The 22,675-nt window shown below is 42.4% G+C and overlaps 3 protein-coding genes across 3 annotated transcripts in view; all 3 read left to right on the top strand.

Annotated features, from left to right (window-relative positions):
- bpnt1 (bisphosphate nucleotidase 1) overlaps nt 1-22,675 on the top strand; it is a 417,747-nt gene that overhangs the window by 180,012 nt on the left and 215,060 nt on the right. The gene's annotated exons all lie outside the window — the stretch shown is intronic.
- Nucleotides 2,946-4,142, top strand: ccr6a (chemokine (C-C motif) receptor 6a; the record flags this gene model as incomplete). The annotated part of the gene is made up of 1 exon (XM_080526229.1): nt 2,946-4,142. The coding sequence occupies one exon, from the start codon at nt 2,946-2,948 to the stop codon at nt 4,140-4,142; it is 1,197 nt and encodes a 398-aa protein (XP_080382355.1).
- Nucleotides 7,507-8,736, top strand: LOC308153136 (C-C chemokine receptor type 6-like; the record flags this gene model as incomplete). Its single annotated transcript, XM_080526230.1, has 1 exon — nt 7,507-8,736. The coding sequence occupies one exon, from the start codon at nt 7,507-7,509 to the stop codon at nt 8,734-8,736; it is 1,230 nt and encodes a 409-aa protein (XP_080382356.1).

Here is a 22,675-nt window from a genome sequence, read left to right on the forward strand (position 1 = left end):
GCTGCGCAAATGTAGGACCCCTGCAGAGTGGAGTATCTTCATTTCGACAGATCGACTCTTCGGGGCTCTTTATGTCTGCGCGCACGCGCCCATATCGAGGATTTCTTAGCCGGTGTTCTGTGAACACTGATGACACAAGCCTGATCCTCGTTCGAGGAGTCACCTGAGGCTTGAATTCCAATCCCGAGTTGCCTGATCGCCTGATTTATTTAAATCGCCGATATACTAATCCACTTTAGTGGAATGGCCCCCAGGCCTGCTACAACACAAACACAAACACAGAACAGCAACACGGTACGTAACATTACCCCTGCTGTACCTTGTGGTAATCAGGAGGTGGATGAGAGGTATTTGAGTAGGCTGTGAATCTCACAAAGCGCACTTCCCCTGTTTCAGAAGACACATTTACACTTACCTGACTGATAGCTGTGATACTGGTAAGTCCTCTCTTACAGACTAGCATATCTAACCTGCTCTAGTTTACAACTGATTTATACTGTTAGAAAAACTGTTAACAGCACAGAATATGCATGTTTTATGTTTGTTTTGGAGAAGAAATGCCACCCACTGATCCCAAAAAATATTTAGCTGTTATGTTAGTTCAGTATGAATTTCTAATTAATACCCTATGATTTTAAAAAAAAAAACATTACTTCTAAATACAGAGATCGGTGCAACTAGCTTTGCGTAACCCTAAATAACTGAGGACCTAATCTTTTTTCTTAAGTAATGTTCTCTTATGGAGTCATTTCTTGGCTACCACAGAATCTGATCAACATCACAGATGCTAAACATTATTTGCATATGAAAATATTGATGAGTTGCATTTGCTTATTGTTCACTTTACCTAAAAAATTATTCTCAGCATCTGGCTGAACCAAATGTATGCAATCGGCAGTCATAGGGAAGAGGCCCACTCAACACTGAGAATGATAAGGTTAGGTGTGGTTCCTTTGACCCTACAAGATCTATAGCCAAGGATTGTAGCACCTAAACACAGGACGGAGCTGACATGGTTGCCGCTTACCCATCAACATCATCACAGTTCGTGAGCTTAGAATTATAAGGTTCTATCTCCGTCTATACTAGGGTAGTTCAGAGATATTGAGCGTCAACGTTTTTACATTCCATTATGTTCGGTGAGATGGAACCTTTGTATTTTATGAATTACTAACAAAAAAATGTAAACATTTTAAAAATAACACCACACAGGCATTAATAAAGACCTAATGGATCAGATTATGTAAAAAACTAAATTTTGACAAAAATGGAGATAGAACCTTATAATTCTAACGTCACGAATGGGCAGGAAGAGGATGCCTTGAATTATCAACATTGGTGTGAGAAATCAACAGTCAGGTGACAACTAATTCACACGTATGCAAAACACATCGCATGTTCAGGGATGAATGGTTAAACAGTGTAATAACACCACTGGCTATGAGAGAATCACCTGTTGGTCGTTCCAGCCTCCACCCACTCGGTTACAGTTAGTTATGGGCTCCCTGCCTTATGTTATTATATGTTATGTTGTTAAACTTAAGGCAGGGAGCTATACAGAGCTGAGCCATCCAAATACACAAGACTGTATTACCATTTTTCATTAAACAATGTTAAACCGATGTAAAGGTCCTGACTGAAATGACATAAGAATTGACGCACATCCAGTAAGCCTACAGTGTCTAACATTGAACAATTTATGTAATTCGTATGTTTCCTGCAATCATAGATTTAATAATAGATTTAACCAAGGATTACTAATTGTACCCTTAGGAAGTCACTATTTTGTCTTTTTCTAGATGTACCTTACTGAACATGATGTGCCTCGGCTGACATTTGACTAGGGAAGTCAAAGGAGATAGTGAATCAAGCCATTGTTGCTCAACTGTTGTTGTGTTGCCAGTATTATTGTCTTTATGCTTTGCAAACATCTACCATGCAGAAGTGAAGAATAGGAACAGAAGACAGAAACAGAACAGACTTTTTATTATGTTTTGTCAATAACATTAGGCTCATTTAAATCAAATGTATTTTTTTGTTTAATACAGTACAGTATCTATGCATTATGTCAGGTAGTATCATATTCGGACACCTGTGGTGTTCCACATTCATGCTCTACAGAAGAAACTGGGTCATTCAAGCATATTTGAGGTTATATGACCTGGTTCTCTGCAGATGTCCTCACACTGCAAGGATCAGATAGACATGTTCTGAGAAATGTAAATCTTATCTCATCGTATCGTGAAATGGCAGCCCCAGTCAGCCCCATTCAAATGTTTCCATGCAGTTGATTCATGTTATGTGCACTAAACGTATGTGCATAGATAATAATGGTTTTAGGTTGGAACGTGTGAGAAGGGGGCTAACAGCTACTAGTCTCTAATCATGTTTCCAGACAGATTTCCTGCAAATCAGTTAAATTGATTTGACAGGGCAATCATGGTTAACAACCAACTATCAACTAACTTGCAGGTGTAAAGTTAGACAAATCTCTGTTTTGGGGGGGAATGCCTCAAAGCGTGTTGTACATTTGTTGTACATTTCTTTATTAGGATAAACCCCTTGAGATGGATCATCTCGTTTTTAGAGAGGGTCCTAACATAATATCACAATCATAACAGAAATAATAAGAGTACAATTATGACAAAATACAGACAGACAAGAGCAAAACAACAACAACATATATTACTAATTGAAAACATTGAAAACATTACAACCATAACATGGCCTAAATGGCTAATAAAATAAGGGAAGGTGGATCTACATACTACATGTCATAACTTTGCACATGCGTGTCATAACGTTAAAATGCTAGGTGACAGAGCAATAACCTGGGTTGTTTATAATCACTTCAGTTAAAATGAATGATCTCCAGTCTATGTGTGTTGACTTATTACTTAATTGTTCCCTTTCTTCTCTCTTTATCCACTGGGTAACAGGAGAAAATGAATGACACTTATGACAACCTATATGGCAACTATGACAACCTATATGACAACTCAAACTACGCCGATGGTATAGTGGAGCCATGTGATCCGAAGAACAACACCCTCATAGAGAACATGATGAGACTCTATGTACACTCCATCATCTCCATTTTGGGCTTCATAGGCAACATTCTGGTGATAGTCACCTACGCCTTCTACAAGAGGGCCAAGTCCATGACAGACGTCTATCTTCTGAATGTGGCCATAGCTGACATGCTGTTTGTGGTGGCTCTGCCTCTGATCATCTACAATGAGCAGAGTGGCTGGTCCATGGGGACTGGGGCCTGTAAGCTGCTGCGTGGGGCCTACAGTGTCAACCTGTACAGCGGCATGCTGCTACTAGCCTGCATCAGTACTGACCGCTACATCGCCATCGTACAGGCCCGCAGGTCTTTCAGACTCCGCTCCCGCACCCTGGTCTACAGCCGCATCATCTGCTCTGCAGTCTGGGCCCTGTCTCTGGTCCTGTCCATCCCCACCTTCCTCTTCTATGAGCGCTATGAGCCCTCTCACGGCACACCCATTTATTTCGATGATGGCTCCTATGAGGATAACTATACTGGGACACTTCCTTCAAGCATGGAGAACTCCATGTCCTCAGATGGGAGTTCATTTGTATGTGAGTTCAGGTTTTCAGATAACCAGACAGCCCGTCAAATGAAGGTCCTGGTCCCCAGTACCCAGATGGCTGTGGGGTTCTTCCTGCCCCTGTTGATCATGATGTTCTGCTATAGTAGCATCATCGTCACCCTGCTCCGAGTGAAGAACTTCCAGAGGCACAAGGCGGTGCGTGTGGTCATAGTCGTGGTGGTGGTATTCATCGCCTGCCAGCTGCCCTACAACGTGGCCCTGCTCTACCTCACCGCCACCATGTTTGATGAGGCAAAGTGTGAGGCAGCAGACACCGCCCAAGTGGCCAAGACCGTGACTGAGACCATAGCCTACCTGCACTGCTGTGTCAACCCGGTGCTGTACGCCTTCATAGGGGTGAAGTTCAGGAACCACTTCCGGAAGATCATGGAGGACCTGTGGTGCTTGGGGAAGAGCTACATCAACCCCCGTCGCTTCTCAAGAGTCACCTCAGAGGTCTACGTCTCCTCCCGCAGGTCTGTGGATGGATCCTCCAATGAAAACGCCTCATCGTTCACCATGTGACCCATTGTATCTCTATGATGCTTTTTGTTCATTTTGTGATTTTAACACTTTACACTTTGCTGAGACTCTCATTCTGTTGGTGTCTTCATTTTCATATATATACATATATATGTACATGGGTTTATCAAAATAATAACTTGATTGTGTATAAGGAAAAATCTATGTGAATTGAAAATTGTTTATTAGAATGATTAGATTACTGTTATTAGATGATGAGTCACAAATGAGAGGTCGCTTTCAGGTTATTTCGTCTTAGTCAGGGTGATGGTTTGTGATGTTTGATCCTCAGGAAATGTACATATTTTGGGGAGAAAAATGCAAAAATAAAAATGTCTTTGCTCAACCTATATTTCACAATATAATACTTAATTTGGCTTCATACCCACACAGAGATTATTAGTGATCTACTACCACTGTTGTTGTGACTACATAATACCCCAGACACACACTGAATGGTACTACTGACAGTCTTACCTCTTTATTTTCTCCTTGAATGAAGCACAATAGAATCAGTAATCTAACAGCCTCACTAGAATATACAGTATTCACCTAGAATATTAACACTGCATATAGCAGTATCACTGATTTAAGCAGGCAAAACATCAGATCATAATAGAGTTAGATGGAATATTGTTCTTGATTTAGGTCATTCATTGGTTCACAGAAGGACCTCAAACACTTGACAAGTGCATATCAGTTTATTGTAAGCTTTTCACCAGTTGACATCTATGCTCACTTATCCATTAGATGTTTTTCAAAATGTCAATACTTGTCTTTGTCATACTTGGCAGTTGGCACATATCTGTATGAAACTCCCGCGAAGGGTATTTGCAGTCATGGCTCCCCAATGATCCCTGTCATCTACTGTTATTATTAACACTTGTTCATTAATAAGCACTTCTACCACAACGTCATGATAAGAATCATCATAGCTCTATCATTACCCAACATTTCTAATACAATCATTGTGCGATTAATTGACATACAGTAGGTTGCAAACAGACCTCATTGTGAAATGAGGGCTGTGGCCGACAACTCAGTCCACTGGTCTTGTTATACATTACTGTGTCTCGCTAAATGTATATTATTACGACATGGAGCCCTCAGTTAGTGTGCTGGCGCCCTCGTGTGGTGTGTCTAAGGACTGCAACTCTTTGGAGCGCCAAGGCACAACGGCTACTGTATGAATGAATGGTCTTTATTGTCATTGCTATAGTACAGGTACCAAACAACGAAATGTGGGAGGGGTGGCTCCCCTGGTGCTAGGAAAGAAAAAAAAAACTAAAAAGACAAGAAGGGAAAGGAGCTGGTTTACATAAATAAAGGCTATGTACACTATCCACTATACTATACTGTACAGATAAAACACTGTGCTGTACTCTATGCTATGCTATACCTATTCTAAGATTTCCTATTTCTCTGCAACCTTATGTACCCTAGGGTTGTCATATTGCACATAGTGTTATTGCACATTCATTTAAAGTGTCGCAGTTTGCAGGCTTGAAATGTACACATTTGTGCCTCAGCACTACACCTGATTTTTCAATCCAGCAGCTGCCATCAATCCGTCCAGACTGTCCAGGGCCCAGAACCTAGGTCTTTGCTGTGTTCAGGGCCTGGATGGCCCTGGGGTAGAAGCTGTGCTTCAGTCTGTTTGTCTGTATGTTGTATCTATCTACAGTATTCAGTATTGATGGTGAACTCTGATAACACCTAGTATTGGAGTGCATTGTGGTATACAAGCAGGGTTTGAATTGGGAGGCACAGGGAGGCACAGGGAGTCTAAGCACCCCCCCCCCCCCCCCCCCCCCTTAAGAACAGAAATGTTACTGGGGGGGGGGTTCACAATATTTTAATTATCATTTTCATATACCAACACCAAAGAAAAAAGAACAAAAAAACAAAGAAAGAGAAACATACAATAACAAAGAACACAAACATAGACACACACAACCTGCATCAATTTTGGATTGAATAAAAACAAAACCTTCCTCCACTTTGTATAAAATATTCTATCCTACATGTTCTTCGTGTATGGTTCCCACAGGTTGTCAAAGTCTTTCCGCTTAGAAATGTTACCTGTAGTTCCCTCCAACCATGTGAAATGATCTACACAGAGTAGGTTGAGCGCTCCCAACATGCGGGATGACCTGGCCTGGAAGGACAACACTAAAGGCACCATCAAGAGGGCACAACAGCGGCTATACACCCTGAGATGCCTCAAGAAACAACACAGCAAGAAGGAGATGCTGGTGGCCTTCTACCACGGCGCAGTGGAGAGCATCCTCACCTTCGGCATCTCCAACTGGTTCCACAGCTGCACGGCAGCGGAGAGAAGCGAGCTACAGAGAGTCGTGAGAACAGCACAGAAGATCACCGGCGCCCCCCTCCCCTCTCTGGAGGAGCTGTACAAAACACGCTGTCTCAGGAGGGCCTCCAAGATCTCCAAGGACCCGACCCACCCTGGGCACGAACACTTTGTCAAGCTGCCCTCGAACAGGAGGTACAGGACCCCGGCCGCTAAGACAAAGAGACTGAAGGACAGCTTCTACCACAGGGCCGTCAAGGCCCTGAACACAGAAAAGGCCTAAGTTCTGGGCCCAGGACAGTCCGGACGGATTGTATGGCAGCTAGTGCTGAGGCACAAACATGTACATTTTCAAGCCTGCAAACTGTGACACTTTAAAATAATGTGAAAAAAAATACTTTCTTGTGAAATATGACAACCCTAGTTGACTATCTGTGCAGTATAGTACAGTGGATTGTGTACATAGCCTCTATTGATGTAAACCAGCTCCTTACCTTCTTGTGATTTTATGCATCTATGCTTTTTCTAAAATGTGTTTCTTTTTCCTTTCCTAAACACCAGGGGAGCCTCCCCTCCTAAATTTCGTTGTTTGGTACCTGTACTGTAGCAATGACAAATAAAGTCTATCTATCTATCTATCTATATCTATCTAATAGTCTGTGTGTAATTTGAACCCTGTACCCTTAGGGGACCAGGTTCTCATTAGGCCAATAAAAGTGAAAGACTATTGCACTGCGAATGGTCCTTCAACAGTTGTGAAAGTAAAACCTTTGTGCTGAGCATTTGAATCATGCGGAAGCGGCGGAACCATTAACAACAACCATAACTACAGATAGCAGGACAAACCAGTTGTCGGAGTTGAAAGAAAGGAACCAGAACATAACAACTGTGCGTCAGTAAGTAAGATATCTACAGTACAATACTTGAATGTCGTTAATAACAGCCTTCTCTGATAGTATTTACAGTAGATGAATCGAAAAAGACACTGATCTTGGGTAACATTTCTTTAGCTAACATCATTGTTCTTTTGTTTCATCCACAGGATAACAGGAGAAAATGAATGCCACTTATGAGTATGACTACCTAAATGAAAACTATCCTGACTATGAGAAAATTAATGACACTTATGACAACCTATATGACTACGACTACGACGATGAGATAGTGGAGCCATGTGATCCGAAGAACAACACCCTCATAGAGAACATGATGAGACTCTATGTACACTCCATCATTTGCATTTTGGGCTTCATAGGCAACATTCTGGTGATAGTCACCTACGCCTTCTACAAGAGGGCCAAGTCCATGACAGACGTCTATCTCCTGAATGTGGCCATAGCTGACATGCTGTTTGTGGTGGCTCTGCCTCTGATCATCTACAATGAGCAAAGTGGCTGGTCCATGGGGACTGGGGCCTGTAAGCTGCTGCGTGGGGCCTACAGTGTCAACCTGTACAGCGGTATGCTGCTACTAGCCTGCATCAGTACTGACCGCTACATCGCCATCGTACAGGCCCGCAGGTCTTTCAGACTCCGCTCCCGCACCCTGGTCTACAGCCGCATCATCTGCTCTGCAGTCTGGGCCCTGTCTCTGGTCCTGTCCATCCCCACCTTCCTCTTCTATGAGCGCTATGAGCCCTCTCACGGCACACCCATTTATTTCGATGATGGCTCCTATGAGGATAACTATACTGGGACACTTCCTTCAAGCATGGAGAACTCCATGTCCTCAGATGGGAGTTCATTTGTATGTGAGTTCAGGTTTTCAGATAACCAGACAGCCCGTCAAATGAAGGTCCTGGTCCCCAGTACCCAGATGGCTGTGGGGTTCTTCCTGCCCCTGTTGATCATGATGTTCTGCTATAGTAGCATCATCGTCACCCTGCTCCGAGTGAAGAATTTCCAGAGGCACAAGGCGGTGCGTGTGGTCATAGTCGTGGTGGTGGTATTCATCGCCTGCCAGCTGCCCTACAACGTGACACTGCTCTACCTCACCGCCACCATGTTTGATATGGTAACATGTAATCAAGCAGACGCTGCCCAAGTGGCCAAGACCGTGACTGAGACCATAGCCTACCTGCACTGCTGTGTCAACCCAGTGCTGTACGCCTTCATAGGGGTGAAGTTCAGGAACCACTTCCGGAAGATCATGGAGGACCTGTGGTGCTTGGGGAAGAGCTACATCAACCCCCGTCGTTTCTCAAGAGTCACCGCAGAGGTCTACGTCTCCTCCCGCAGGTCTGTGGATGGATCCTCCAATGAAAACGCCTCATCGTTCACCATGTGACCCATACCATGTGACCCATTGTATCTATATGATGCTTTTTGTTCATTTTGTGATGGATCAGAGCAAATAGATATAAATATAGATATATAAATCAATTGTGAATATGATGTGTTGATTGTAACAGTTTATACTTGCTTAAACTCTCATAGTTTCTCTCATACTGTAGTTGGTGTTTTCATTTTCAATATGAAATATGTATGTAGCTATATAGGTTTATACAAATAATAATTTGATTGTTTATAAGGAATAATCTATATGTGAATTGTGAATGTGAATTATTTAACTATTAGATTACTGTTATTAGATTGTGAGTCACAAAAGAGTGTGTCACTTTCAGGTAGTATACTATGTTCCTTAGAGCATCAAACATGTTCACAAACCATCAAACCTAACAAAGACAAGACTACCTGAAAGTGAGACATGACACACCTCTGATTCAACATACTTATATTACATGCATATTTCGGGGGAGAATATATATGTTTTTAAATGTCTTTGCTTCATACCTACACAGATATCAATATCATAGATATTATATAGATATAGATATTCACCATGTGAAGGGAGAGACCCTGTGGTGGAGACATCGGTATAATCTTTGAGTTTGCACCTTCATTGATTCATTTTTAAAATATATATATTTGACTCAATTAAACAAGGATATGACCCATACAGGCTGATGCTTCTGTATACTTTAGCTATTATATCTATATAGTGTAGCTTTTTGTTAACTTTGTGATGATTTAGGGCAAATACAATGGATTATACAAATCACTTGTTGATGTTGATTTTAACAGTTAACACTGCTGAGACTCTTTTTTTATTTTTCAATGTACATATGCCGGAATGATCCGATGATAAGGAATGATCTATATGAATGGAAACATTTTGATCCAAATTATTGGATAACTGTTATAAATTATGAGCAAAATATGACAGTTGTCATTGTGTCACATAAACATAGTTTTGTCTCTGTGTGATGACACAGGTTTGATGGTTTGTGCATACATTTGATCCTCTGAGAATCTATGAACATAGAACTTTTGGGGGAGAAAACACTACTTAATTAGTCTTTATACTACTCAGACAGATATAATTAGTGACCTACTAGCACTGTTGTTGTTACTAATACCCCACACACTCACTAGATGGTACTATTGACAGTCTTGACTCTTTAAAATCACTGATTCTAACAGCCTCACTAATATGTACAGTATTCACCTAGAATATTACACTTGAATATGGCAGTATCATTGATTGAAGCAGGCAAAACATCAGGTAATACAGTAATAGAGTTAGATGGAATATGTTTTTTGTTTTAGGTTATTAGTAGGCTAATTGGTTCACAGAAGGACCACAAACACTTGATTTGGACCTGTCCAGCAGCATGCTGCGATTAGCATACTGTTGTTGTTCGTTTTGGACACTAGGTGGCATCATTGTCATTTGACAATTGGGAGAGAGCATGTGTGAGGTGAGGTCACCAATACACCGAGAATGAGATAAGATGAGATATGGCAGTAGGTAGGTCCTATCTTTGTTTCAGCCAGCTAAAGCATTAGGCCTACTAGGTCAAAATGATCATTGTCATCTACGATCACTAGCTAATTCGATTTTGTCCAAATGATGTCAGCTATTAACTGCGACACTTTAAATGAATGTGCAATAACACTATGTGCAATATGACAACCCTCGGGTACATAAGGTTCAGAGAATAGGAAATGTTAGAATAGGTATAGCATAGCATAGAGTACAGCACAGTGTTTTATTTGTATAGTATAGTATACAGTGTTGCCACAGTTACTTTGAAAAAGAATTCTGATGACTGATTACTGATTACTCCTTTAAAAAGTAATCTAGTTACTTTACTGATTACTTGATTTTAAAAGTAACTAAGTTAGATTACTAGTTACTTTTTTAGTTACTATTGGCAGCTGCCTAGGCACCCGACCCCCCCCCCCCCCCCCCCGCAACATAGAAATGAAAACTGGTTTTGCCAAAACTCACTTTATTTTAACAGTAACTTAAATTACATAATTAAACTTTAAACAATAACTTAAAACAACAAAATAAAGAGTCTTTCTTTGCCTCACCCAACATAAATACTTGTTTTTAAACAATAAAATAAATATAATCTTTATTTAACAGTAACTAGCACGGAGTGGTTTCACAAAACCTAAAACCTACCCTGACCATTCAGATATGATCCTAATATAATCCTAATCCTAAACTGGGTGAGTCTTATCAATTTAGTTTATCAATGATCAACATTTATGTTCTTGTCATCCTTTGCTGACACAAACTCAAAATAATCCTTATATTTCCAGCTATTTAACGCATATCTCTGTTCTCGCTCCATTGTGTAGGCTACGCTTCTGTTTACACTGTGCAATCAGCGTGGTGATACACGTGAGCGATTCTGCTGCAATCTCGCGATAGTCGAGAGCCGTTTTTTGCGGGCATGGCCTTCCATAGTAACCTCGTGTTGAAAACGTGGGCACTGACGTCACTCCCCAAGACGCGAGAAATGTTTGTTTACTATCGAACATTACAAAGAAATACTGCATTTAGCCTAAGTTATGAGGTAGTAACGCAATAGTAACGCACAGCCACTTGAATAAGTAACTTTAATCCGATTACTGATTTGGAAATAGTATCGCGTTAGAATACTCGTTACTGGGAAAAGTATTCAGATTAGAGTATCGCGTTACTTAGTATCGCGTTACCGGCATCACTGATAGTATAGTGGATAGTGTACATAGCCTTTATTTATGTAAATCAGCTCTTTTCCCTTCTTGTTTTTCGTTTTTTTTTCTTCCTAGCACCAGGGGAGCCCCCTGTTGTGTGGGTGTATCGGACATATATCACACAGTAGTATAGGAACAAACAGGGTACTTTATTTCTCTTCTTCACTCAACACGGAACTACCTTCTTCTTCTGTTCATACATAGTACGTATCGCGTAACGCAACAGCGCCCTCCCTAGGGTCATCCTATTATAACATATAGGCAATGCAGTGTAGGCCTATTGTATGGACACAACATCTTCCCCTTTGCAACAAAGGATACTTCTGGTACTCTAACATGAGTATTCAACATAACCTAGAACATTCACATACTACACTCTGCATAATGTATGTAACCCAAAATAACAATTAAACTTCCACAGATTAAGCATATCTTTTCACTCACTTAGACATGACAAAGTCCCTAGTCCAACTAGGTGGATTTCTACTTCTGGTAGGTCTGAGTTGGGTACCTGTGTCAGAGTCCGGCGGTTTGTCAGTCCCTTGCTCAGTACAGTCCAGTGCATTGTCAGAGTCAGTACCTGGGGTCAACTCTGGCAGTGCAGATAAGCGTGAGGCGTTCCAGACTCTTCCATCATCCAGCAGGTAACTGTTTGAGCTTCTCCTGGTCACAATGGTCTTTGGTCTGGTGAACTTCAGTTCTCCTTTCTTTACTTTCCATGGCTTCCTAACCCGTACTTGGTCACCAGGCTGGAAGTCTGTTGCTTTGGCATGGCGGTGAGCATCTGTGTATTGTTTGGATTTTACTTGTTTTTGTTTCACTCTTTCACGCACAGCATGTTCATCCATGGAGGGTACAGGCATGTCTTTTATCACAAGCTTTGTTCTCATTCGTCGTCCATGAAGCAGTTCTGAAGGGGATACTCCAGTGGTAGAATGAGGCGTTGCTCTGTAGTCCATCAGGAATGTTCTCAGAAATGGTTTCCACGGTTCTCCTTGGATCGATGCGGTCTGTAGGCAGTCTTTTATAACACGGTTAAATCTTTCAACTTCTCCGTTAGCTCTTGGATAGTAGACTGCTGATTTCAGGTGTGTAATCTCCCTCTTCTTTAGAAAGTCGGCCAACTCAGCGGAGACAAACTGAGGTCCATTATCACTGACCAGCTCCTTTGGATTCCCCTCTCGAGAGAAGATAGTGGTGAGGAACTGGATGACCGTAGCGGTGTCGGTGCGGGGAGCGAAGGCTACTTCAGGCCATTTGCTATAGTAGTCCACCAATGTTATGGCAAACCTACAGTCAGCAGGTGCTATCTCGAATGGACCTACGATGTCCACTGACACCTTCTCCCAGGCAGCAGCTGGTAGAGGTACAGGATGAAGTGGAGCATCATGGGTAATGGTCGTTTTATCATTCTGTCGGCAGGTCGTACAGTTCTTCACGAGTGTCTCTATTTGAGAGTCCATTCTGTGCCACCAATACAGTTCTCTGAGGCGCTGTTTCGTCCTCACAATGCCTTGGTGGGTTTCATGAGCAATGTCAATGAGTCTCTTCTGCAATGACTCAGGCACAAGCAACCGATGAGTACCTCTGACGATGCAGTCCTCCATGACTGCAAGCTCATGTCGAATCAGGAAGTATGGTTGTAAGTCAGGATCAAGGGTGTTTTTCTTTGAGGGCCAGCCCTCCCTAATCTGTGCACGGAGCTTTGTGAGCACTGGACAGGTGCAGCTGGCAGACTGGAAGTCATCCTCGGAAATAGCACTCAGAGCAGAAATAATGGATGCAACAGACTCTACATTTTCTGCAAATGCAGCATCTGTTTCAGGAAGTGGGAGTCTAGATAGACAATCAGCAACATTATTCAGAGATCCTTTTCTGTATTCCACATCATAGTGAAACTCCATCAGGCGAGCAGACCACCTGGCGATCCGTAGGCCAGCACGGTTGTTCCCTTTTGTTGTCAGTAGTGTTGTTAGTGCTTGATGGTCAGTGCGCAAACGGAATTTCCTTCCCCAGAGCCATGTACGCCATTTCTCAGCGGACCAGACGCAGGCGAGCGCTTCCTTCTCAACGATCGAGTACCGTATTTTCCGGACTATAAGTCGCACCCGAGTATAAGTCGCAGCAGGCCAAAAATGGGCCATGAAGAGGAAAAAACCACATATAAGTCGCACTGGACTATAAGTCGCATGGTTCAAGGGAACGGGCTTGGCGGAATCAGCGGGGAAAGAAGACCCTGTTGAGCTTGACTCTAGTCTGGCACTGTGAAGAGACATGAGAGGATTTGTAAGCCCAGGAAGGACATAATTCACGTTGAAACTTCTTCTGAAAGGTTAAGGAATACTTGTATTATCGAGTGTAAAGTCCGCTAGCTAGCGCGGGGCTAACAACATGGCGTCGCGGAGGAAAAATGAAACTTTGAACAGCCTCTAAAAGGTAATAAATGACTTTAATATCGTTTCTAACGTCCATAACATTGTGTATAAGGTCCATAACATCATGTTTAATGTCCACATTGTCGTGTTTAATGTCCACATTGTCGAGTATAATGGCTATTCTATCGCGTATGAAGCGCTACCGGAAGTAGCAAAATGCTACTCGCGGGTACAACATTGCAACGTTAAACAGCCTCTGGAAGGAATAAATGACTTTAATATCGTTTCTAACGTCCATAACATTGTGTATAAGGTCCATAACATCATGTTTAATGTCCACATTGTCGTGTTTAATGTCCACATTGTCGAGTATAATGGCTATTCTATCGCGTATGAAGCGCTACCGGAAGTAGCCAAATGCTACTCGCGGGTACAACATTGCAACGTTAAACAGCCTCTGGAAGGAATAAATGACTTTAATATCGTTTCTAACGTCCATAACATTGTGTATAAGGTCCATAACATCATGTTTAATGTCCACATTGTCGTGTTTAATGTCCACATTGTCAAGTATAATGGCTATTCTATCGTGTATGAGGCGCTAGCGGAAGTTACTCCTTGGTTCATGTCAGTCAGAGATTACCGTATGTCAGTTCATGTCAGTCAGAGATTATGAATTATTGATATATAAGTCGCACCTGACTATAAGTCGCAGGACCAGCCAAAGTATGAAAAAAACCGCGACTTATAGTCCGGAAAATACGGTACTTCCTCTCAGCATCCGACAGACTGCGAGAAGCGAAGGCGACAGTCTGTTCTTCACCCTTGTTGTCTAGTTGAGTCAAAACGGCTCCAAGCCCATAGTCTGAAGCGTCTGTGGACACAATGGTAGGTTTGGTGGGGTCGAAAAGAGCTAATGCAGGGCTGTTCACAATCAGCTGTTTGACTTGGTCAAATCGTCCTTGTGCCACATCGTTCCATTGGAATGTACTGTTCTTTCGCAGTAGGGCTCTCAGGGGCTCCACAATAGCAGCGTAGTTCGGCACAAACTTACTGTACCAGGCTGTCAGACCCAGGAACGAGCGGAGTGTAGAAGGATCAGTAGGAGGCGGGGCCTTCAGGATTGCAGTTACATGAGAGTCATCTGGCAGGAGACCGTCCGGGCCAATCTTAGAGCCAAGAAAGGTCAAAGTAGTTTGATGGAACTTGCATTTATCAACATTGAGTTTCAGTCCTGCGGTGTCGATCTTGTGCAGCACAGCCTTGAGATTGTCGTCGTGCACAGCTTCTGAAGATCCATAGATGATTACGTCATCGAGGTAGCATTGCACACCCTTGAGGCCACTGAGAATCGTCGACATCATCTTCTGAAACGCGGCAGGGGCGGAGCTAAGTCCGTAAGGTACTCGGCGGTACCTGTACAGGCCTTCGTGCGTAATGAAAGCGGTGAGCCCTCTGCTTTCTTCATGCAGCTTCAGTTGGTGATAGGCAGATTTAAGATCCAGTGTAGAGAAAATTATGGATCCACGTAGCTCAGACAGTATGTCCTCGATCAACGGCAAGGGATGGCCATCAACAACCACAGCTTTGTTAGGTTCCCTTAGATCAACGCACATGCGGATGCCACCAGTCTTTTTCTGGGTGACTACAATTGGGGATACCCATTCAGATGCATCGACTCTCTCAATGATTCCATTTTCCTCCAGGTTCTTCAGTTCACTTGTCACAGCGTCACGGACTGAAAGCGGTAAGCGTCTGAGCTTTTGCTGTACTGGCTTCACGTCTGGCTTTACCTTGACCTTATGTACAAAGTTTTTTGCACATCCAAACGCAGCTGGAGTTCCATCTTGCTGTTTGCAAGCCGTAGCGGAGGCTTTGGTTTGGTGGAGGGTTGCGCAGACAGTAGCTGTCTCGGTTATCAACTGTCCACCTTTTATCTGTAACTCAAGAGCAGTCACAAGGTCCATACCTAGTATAGGAGTTCCCGTTTTTACTATGTAAAAGTCTGTAGTTGCACACTTGTCCCGGAAAGTAATGTCAGCAGTAAGACATCCTAGCACATCCAACTTCTCTTTAGAATAGGTAACAAGTTGCACCTTAGGTTCACTTAGCCTACTCAAACTAAAATGATCCCTGTATACATTTTCAGGCAGTATAGAAACACCAGACCCTGTATCAACAAGTAGCTCAATCATAACAGTCTGTGCAGTAGGTGCAGTAATAGTAGTAGTAACACACATCAACTTATTCATGTCATAACCATTTCTCACAGATAAAACACGAATTTCAGGCACAACAACTTCATCATTATCATCTGTCACTTCATTTACAGACTTAGCAGAGGATTTGCATACTCTAGAAAAATGTCCCATTTTTCCACATGTCTTACATTTGCATTCTTTTGCAGGGCAGGATTTATCATTGGCAAGATGGCTTACTGACTGACCCACAGCGGTAGCAGGTGGTGTGAGTCCCGTCCATTTTAGGCTTGCCGCGGTTTGGCTTGAAATTGCCTGCCTTCATTTTCACGTGAACGGCAGCCACATCCCTAGTGTCAGCAATGGCTTTGGCGTCAGCTATGGCAGCTTCAGTGCGCCTCGCTACATCCAGAGTTCTGTCCAATGTCAGAGTCTCTTCCATTAACAGTCTTTCACGTATGCGCGGATTGTTTGTCTTCTCTACAATCTGATCGCGCAGCAGTTCATCCTGCATGGCGCCAAACGCACATTGTTTAACGAGCTCGCGCAGGGCTGCAACATAGTGATCCGTGGACTCACCGACAGCTTGTGCTCGTTGCCGAAAACGGTACCTTTCCGCGACAACATTCACTTTCGGAGAGAAGTATTTCCTCAAAGCACTCACAGTTCCAGTGTAGTCATCAGTAGCGAGTGGCAAGGTGCTGTAGATTCGTTGTCCTTCTGTTCCTGCAGTGAATGATCAGGGCTCTCTTCCTCTCGACGGCAAAGTCTTGTCCCCCGATAGCTAGCAAGTAGTTGTCAAACAACCGTATCCACGCATCAAATGCTATCTTCGGTTCACCTGGGCACTCCAGGAACGCGGCAGGAGGTTGCAAGGAAAGTAAAGCCATCTCCTCTTCTTCACTACTACTCTCGTCGCCACTTTGTTGTGTGGGTGTATCGGACATATATCACACAGTAGCAGTGGCGGCTGGCCGATAGAGGGCGCTGGGGCGCCGCCCCCACCTTCACTTCCTTGTTGCGATTGTAAAAGTTATTTTTTTAAATAAACATTGTTTATTCACAAAATGTGGCTGATATTCTGTCGGCGCCTATCAGCATTCATTACAAATCCTCCAATACAATAAACATTTTTATCTGTGTGTGTGTGTGTGTGTGTGTGTGTAAAACTCACTGTTAAAATACATAGGGGGGAGAACGCGGGGCGCCGGTCAATGAAAGTCTATGCCAGGACGAATACTTTTGGCTTACACGTGAGCTGTAGCAGCGCTCCAATTGGCTGTCTCTATTTCTTGGCCAGGGCGCACAAATGTGCGTCCCTGAATCTCCGGTTGTATTGCAGACAATGCATTATGCTGAGGACTTTCGACTTCCGGTTTTCCGGACTTCGGGCTTCCGGAGTATTTTAAATGAACATTCGTAATGTCTGTCTCTGATGTTCATGGTCAATTAAATCAGCCTATTTTGTGCAACTAATAATGTTCCCGCTAATGGGTTAACCAAGCAGCCTTGCACCTAACGTGCAAGCACCTATCTTCGAACTATTCATAGCAATATGCGCGGGGCAAGGCGGAGGTACGGGTAAACACGGCTCATGTTCTGTCATCAAAGGTAAGAGTTGGTTTTCTTTAACTCAGCTGATGCATTGTTGTGTTTCTGACATGGTCTGGTTGTGTTTCTGACATGGTCTGGTTGTGTTTCTGACATGGTCTGGTTGTGTTTCTGACATGGTCTGGTTGTGATACATCATTGAATGTGTTGACCTGCTGTGATGTGTTGACCACCATCACTCTCCATCATCATCCATCATGTGTCTATGAAATAGATAGTTACTGTACTACTGACTGCAGCATTCATCTCTGCTCATTGATGTAGCCATGTCACACAGACACATAGTACACATATTCATCTGCTACCTTTATTAACCTGAGTGTAGCTGTGAGGCCTGTACTAGCCTTGTTGACTAGACTTCCTCCTTGTCTGACACTGGGTATTGGACCGTACCGACGTCCATAGACCGGTCACTCTTCCACCTCAGTGTCTGTAGTTGACAGGGTAACTTCTCCATGGCCCACACGGTCATTTTAAGGGTGAAAGTTGAAATTATACAGTGGTTGTAATGCCAGTGCGTGTTCTATGCGCGTGCACGCGAAAAAAATCGTGCACGCGAAAAAAAAAACGCGCGCGCTGCGCGCGCGAAAGAGGACCCCCCCGCCACACTGCTGTGCCCCACCCAAAAAATTTGGCACCAGCCGCCACTGCACAGTAGTATAGGAACAAACAGGGTACTTTATTTCTCTTCTTCACTCAACACGGAACTACCTTCTTCTTCTGTTCATACATAGTACGTATCGCGTAACGCAACAGCGCCCTCCCTAGGGTCATCCTATTATAACATATAGGCAATGCAGTGTAGGCCTATTGTATGGACACAACACCCCCCCTCCCAAATTTCGTTGTTTGGTACCTGTACTGTATTAATGACAATAAAGACCATTCATTCATTCATTATGTCATATACCTGGCATAGGTTTGTAGAGTCTTGCAGTCAAAACTCTATGTTAACTCTTTCCTCTCCTGTCATTATCAACCATTCATCTTTACTAAACACTTCTACACTGACGACATGATGAGAGCCATACTTTCTATTGTATCTACTAACGAGCGTCTTGTCATCAAACCGCAAAACATCGTTGGGGTCTGCCAAAATAAATTCCGCCTGTTGACATTTCCTTGGTTGCGTAAATGCAATAGAAGAGCGGCCATAGTTTAGGATTAGAAAAGTTAACGTTAGCGCTTGTTAAGTCTGACGTCAAAAGTGACGTTTAGCCATTTCCGAGTCCAAACCAGAAATTCTCCGCACCAGAGTACCTCTGAACTACAGCGGTAGAATGACAGTTTAATCGTTTTAGACTCGGATCTATTCATACAACAAGGGACACAGCACTTTCCCGTTTTCTCCATATTGTCAGGGTATTATTTGAGCCTCGGAAAAGCGCTATATAAATATAATTAATTATTATTATTATTTCGGCATTTCGAAGACAGCGCCTCAGCCAACGTTGGACCCGGAAACACGTCACGACTTAACAAGCGGTGACAGTGTTAGGTGACCTCATTTAAGATTTTGTGAAGTTAGGAAGCTTGTGTAATACACTTTTCCTATCTCAAGTTAGGATAGGAACATTGATTTAGGAACTGTGATCTGAAATAGCTTTTCGGTCCTAATTCTAATTACCATGGTTACCAAACAGTTAAAATAGAACTGATATCTATCTGTTACTGTCTCAGTCTGCCACTTTCAGTGTATTGCCAGATCCAGTTAGATTCAGTGTATTGCTGCCAGATCCAGTTAAGCTGGTCATGATGCTACAAGCAGAACTCTGGAGTGACAGACGGAACCAACCTGACTGATGGGTGTGTAAAAGACAACAGTCTGTGACTGTCCTGACACAAAGGCGACTTTATGCTCCTCCCCGTGTTCATTTGTGTCCCTGACAGCTATACAGCTACACTAATCCAATGTTGGTAGAGTTATAACTGACTAGAGCTGTCAAAAGATGACATCCTAAAAGATCAGGGTCAACCAGTTAATACCAGTTAAACACACACAAAGACACAGTTACTGAAATGTAACAGAGGAGTTTAAGGCATTCATCTGAACCTGCTATAGTAGCAGGTGGCAGAGAGTGTGGATGTTTTGTGTTATTACTATGTCTATCTCCTACCTCTTGTTTTTATTGTATTGTGGTTTATTTACTATTTTTCAGCACTTGGAGTTGACTTTGACTTTGACTTTGATTGATTGATAGTACAAAGGACAGATTGGAATACATGTTTACATACTGTATATAATACATGGGTAAACCAGTTGGACAACATTTCTTTTTGCAAATGTACAGATGTCGTGTTGTAACTACAACAAAAAACACCAAGCAGTTATACAGCAAGCTGTCAAGACTAGTAACCCAGGCCTGATCATAAGCAATGCTACAAGAATGTGAGAGACAGAGGGAAGGGGGCAGAACCTCCCCCACAGTTCACATTGACATCAGCTATATCCACAGCTTCCAACAACAATTAATAATGGCGTAATAATGACCCCCCCCCCCCCAAAGAAGTTATACCCTATAAATCTGCTTGGTGTCTGCTCTTTGGTTCAACATACGTCTTTTACACTTCACAGACAGGGACATTGAAAGCAGACTCCCACATAAATCTGACATTTGAAGCTAGGTGTTTCATAGGGACAAAGAGGTGCCGCTCCCACCAATCTACATTGAAATGGAGCCTGTTGTGACAACCTCCCATTAGACACTGTCCTGTATCCAGTTCTGCCGGTTACTGTTCTGTTTTTGTAATTAAGTGGACGGAGCAGAGACCATGTATGGTGGATAATACCAGAAAACAAAGAGAAGGAATACTGTCAAGATAGTGGCAAGGAAGACAAGGAAAACCCCCTCTGGTCTGTATTACTTCTGAATGGGGGTTACATAAACACATTGCTATTCTGATCACCTATTTCAGTGCATTGCCATTTCTATTCCCATGCCTCAATAAATACACTCTTAAGCGTTCACCTGTCCTGCATTGAATACAGTTGGTTTGGAGTAAATTATGCATGGTTCCCTCTCCTTCTGGTGTTGTAAACAATTCAGGCTGTGAAAAGTGAAATAAACAGTCAGTGAACTGTCGACAGGTCTAAAGATCTGTTTTTATTACAGCAATTCAGTCATACAGAAAGACCCAGCACCATCACTCACAAGTCTGCAGGCATTGCATTCGCATATTAGCATTCCTTGGGTGGTAAGACTACCATAGTACACAATTATAAGACATCTTGTTGGACATAACTGTAGGCTTTTCAGTGATTCCAACCAATAGTTATTACTGGATCGTTGTTATGGAAGTATAATACTCTTTCCAAAAAGAAGATCTTGTACATCAAACATTCATACATTGTTACAAATGCAAGCACTAAATGATCTTGATACAATCAAAGATAATGAAAAAGTATATGTACTGCAAATAGAAAGGAAGATAAGGATTGGAGGTTACCTTGCCTCACCCTCAACTATGGATCTGGCACAGAAAAGCAGCTACGTTTTCAAAGGTGCATTTGTCACTCAATAGGACAGAATGGCCACAGAAAGTTGAGGTCTCTTAAGACGTCATTAGCTTTGAAACAAGATCTTATAAGAGAGAGAGAGGTGAATGTATGTTTGACTCCGTTCAAAAAGGGGCCCACAATAAGTGGATGGGGAGGACCTAAAAATCGCAGTTTCATTTACTGGCGGACTGGCTCATATTCTCATTTCAGAGTGAGCCTTTTCTCTTTGTGACTTATTCTCTCTTTGTCCCTCTCTTTGTCCCTCTGCTTGGAGGACAGGGTGACACAACAAAGCACACTGCAGAGCAAAGAAGTGCTCTGTTGGAAACAACCTCAGTCCTGTTTGCAGACCCTCGTGAGCTTAGAATTATAAGGATCTATCTTATAATTCTAGGGTAGTTCAGAGATATTGAGCGTCAACGTTTTTACATTCCATTATGTTTTGTGAGATGGAACCTTTGTATTTTATGAATTACTAACAAAAAAAAATCAACATTTTAAAAAAATAACACCACACAGGCATTAATAAACACCTAATGGATCAGATTATGTAAAAAACACAATTTTGACAAAAATGGAGATAGAACCTTATAATTCTAACGTCACGCCCTGTCATAGGAAGCTGTGCAACAACAGCAAAACAGCCCAACAGTGAATTTCACAAACCTCTTATAGACCTGTTGAAGGAACATTCATTTCACAAACTGCAGTCCGTTGATGGATTGATTCATAATCAATTGCACAACGACTTCAAGGAAGGGTGTTGGTAAAAGTGCAAGAAATCAACGGTATATACTGTAGCGGCAGCACTGCCAAAAATGTGAGCATTGTGGATGCATGAAACCATTATGCTCTACTCAGTATTTGGAGACAGCTGGGCATTATCAGTAGGTATTATCGGTCAATATGACCAGCACTAGAATGAGCTTGTCTGTCTGTGGTTACTAGGGCCTTTTGGCCGCAGGGGGTGAGGGAATTCTGCCAGGTTAGGATCAGTTTATCTTAGGAGGTTCTCAGGGGGGAGCATTCTAAGTGTGAAGTAAACAAATCTGTCATTAATCAGGCAACTGCATAGAGATACTGAATGATTAGACAGTATAGCCACTTAAATTCAACATATATGGTATTCACTGTGCAATAATATCCTATGTAATACAGTCATCATAGTTCTTGTTCCATTACAAAGTTGAAGATATTGAGTATTTGTATCTCCAGATCCCCAAGAGAATAATTCCACTTTACATTAATCAAATTAGTCTCTGAAATAAAAGGAATTCAAATCAGGAGACAGTAACAGTGACAATAGGTGATGAATGCTTATGTACTTGAAACGGATATTGCCTTCTCTGTCATTTTGAGTAAACGATGCTGCCTACTCTTGTCCTAACATGAATGACACATATGTACGTTGTAGAGAAATAGAAGTATTCATAGGTAAATTGGATCAAAAAAATACATCCTACCACAGGTAGGCTTTGTAAATGAAAATGAATTGAATAGAATTCATCA

Source organism: Nansenia antarctica (genome assembly GCF_963989245.1).
Source record: "Nansenia antarctica genome assembly, chromosome: 3".
In the NCBI taxonomy this organism is placed as follows: Eukaryota; Metazoa; Chordata; class Actinopteri; order Argentiniformes; family Microstomatidae; genus Nansenia; species Nansenia antarctica.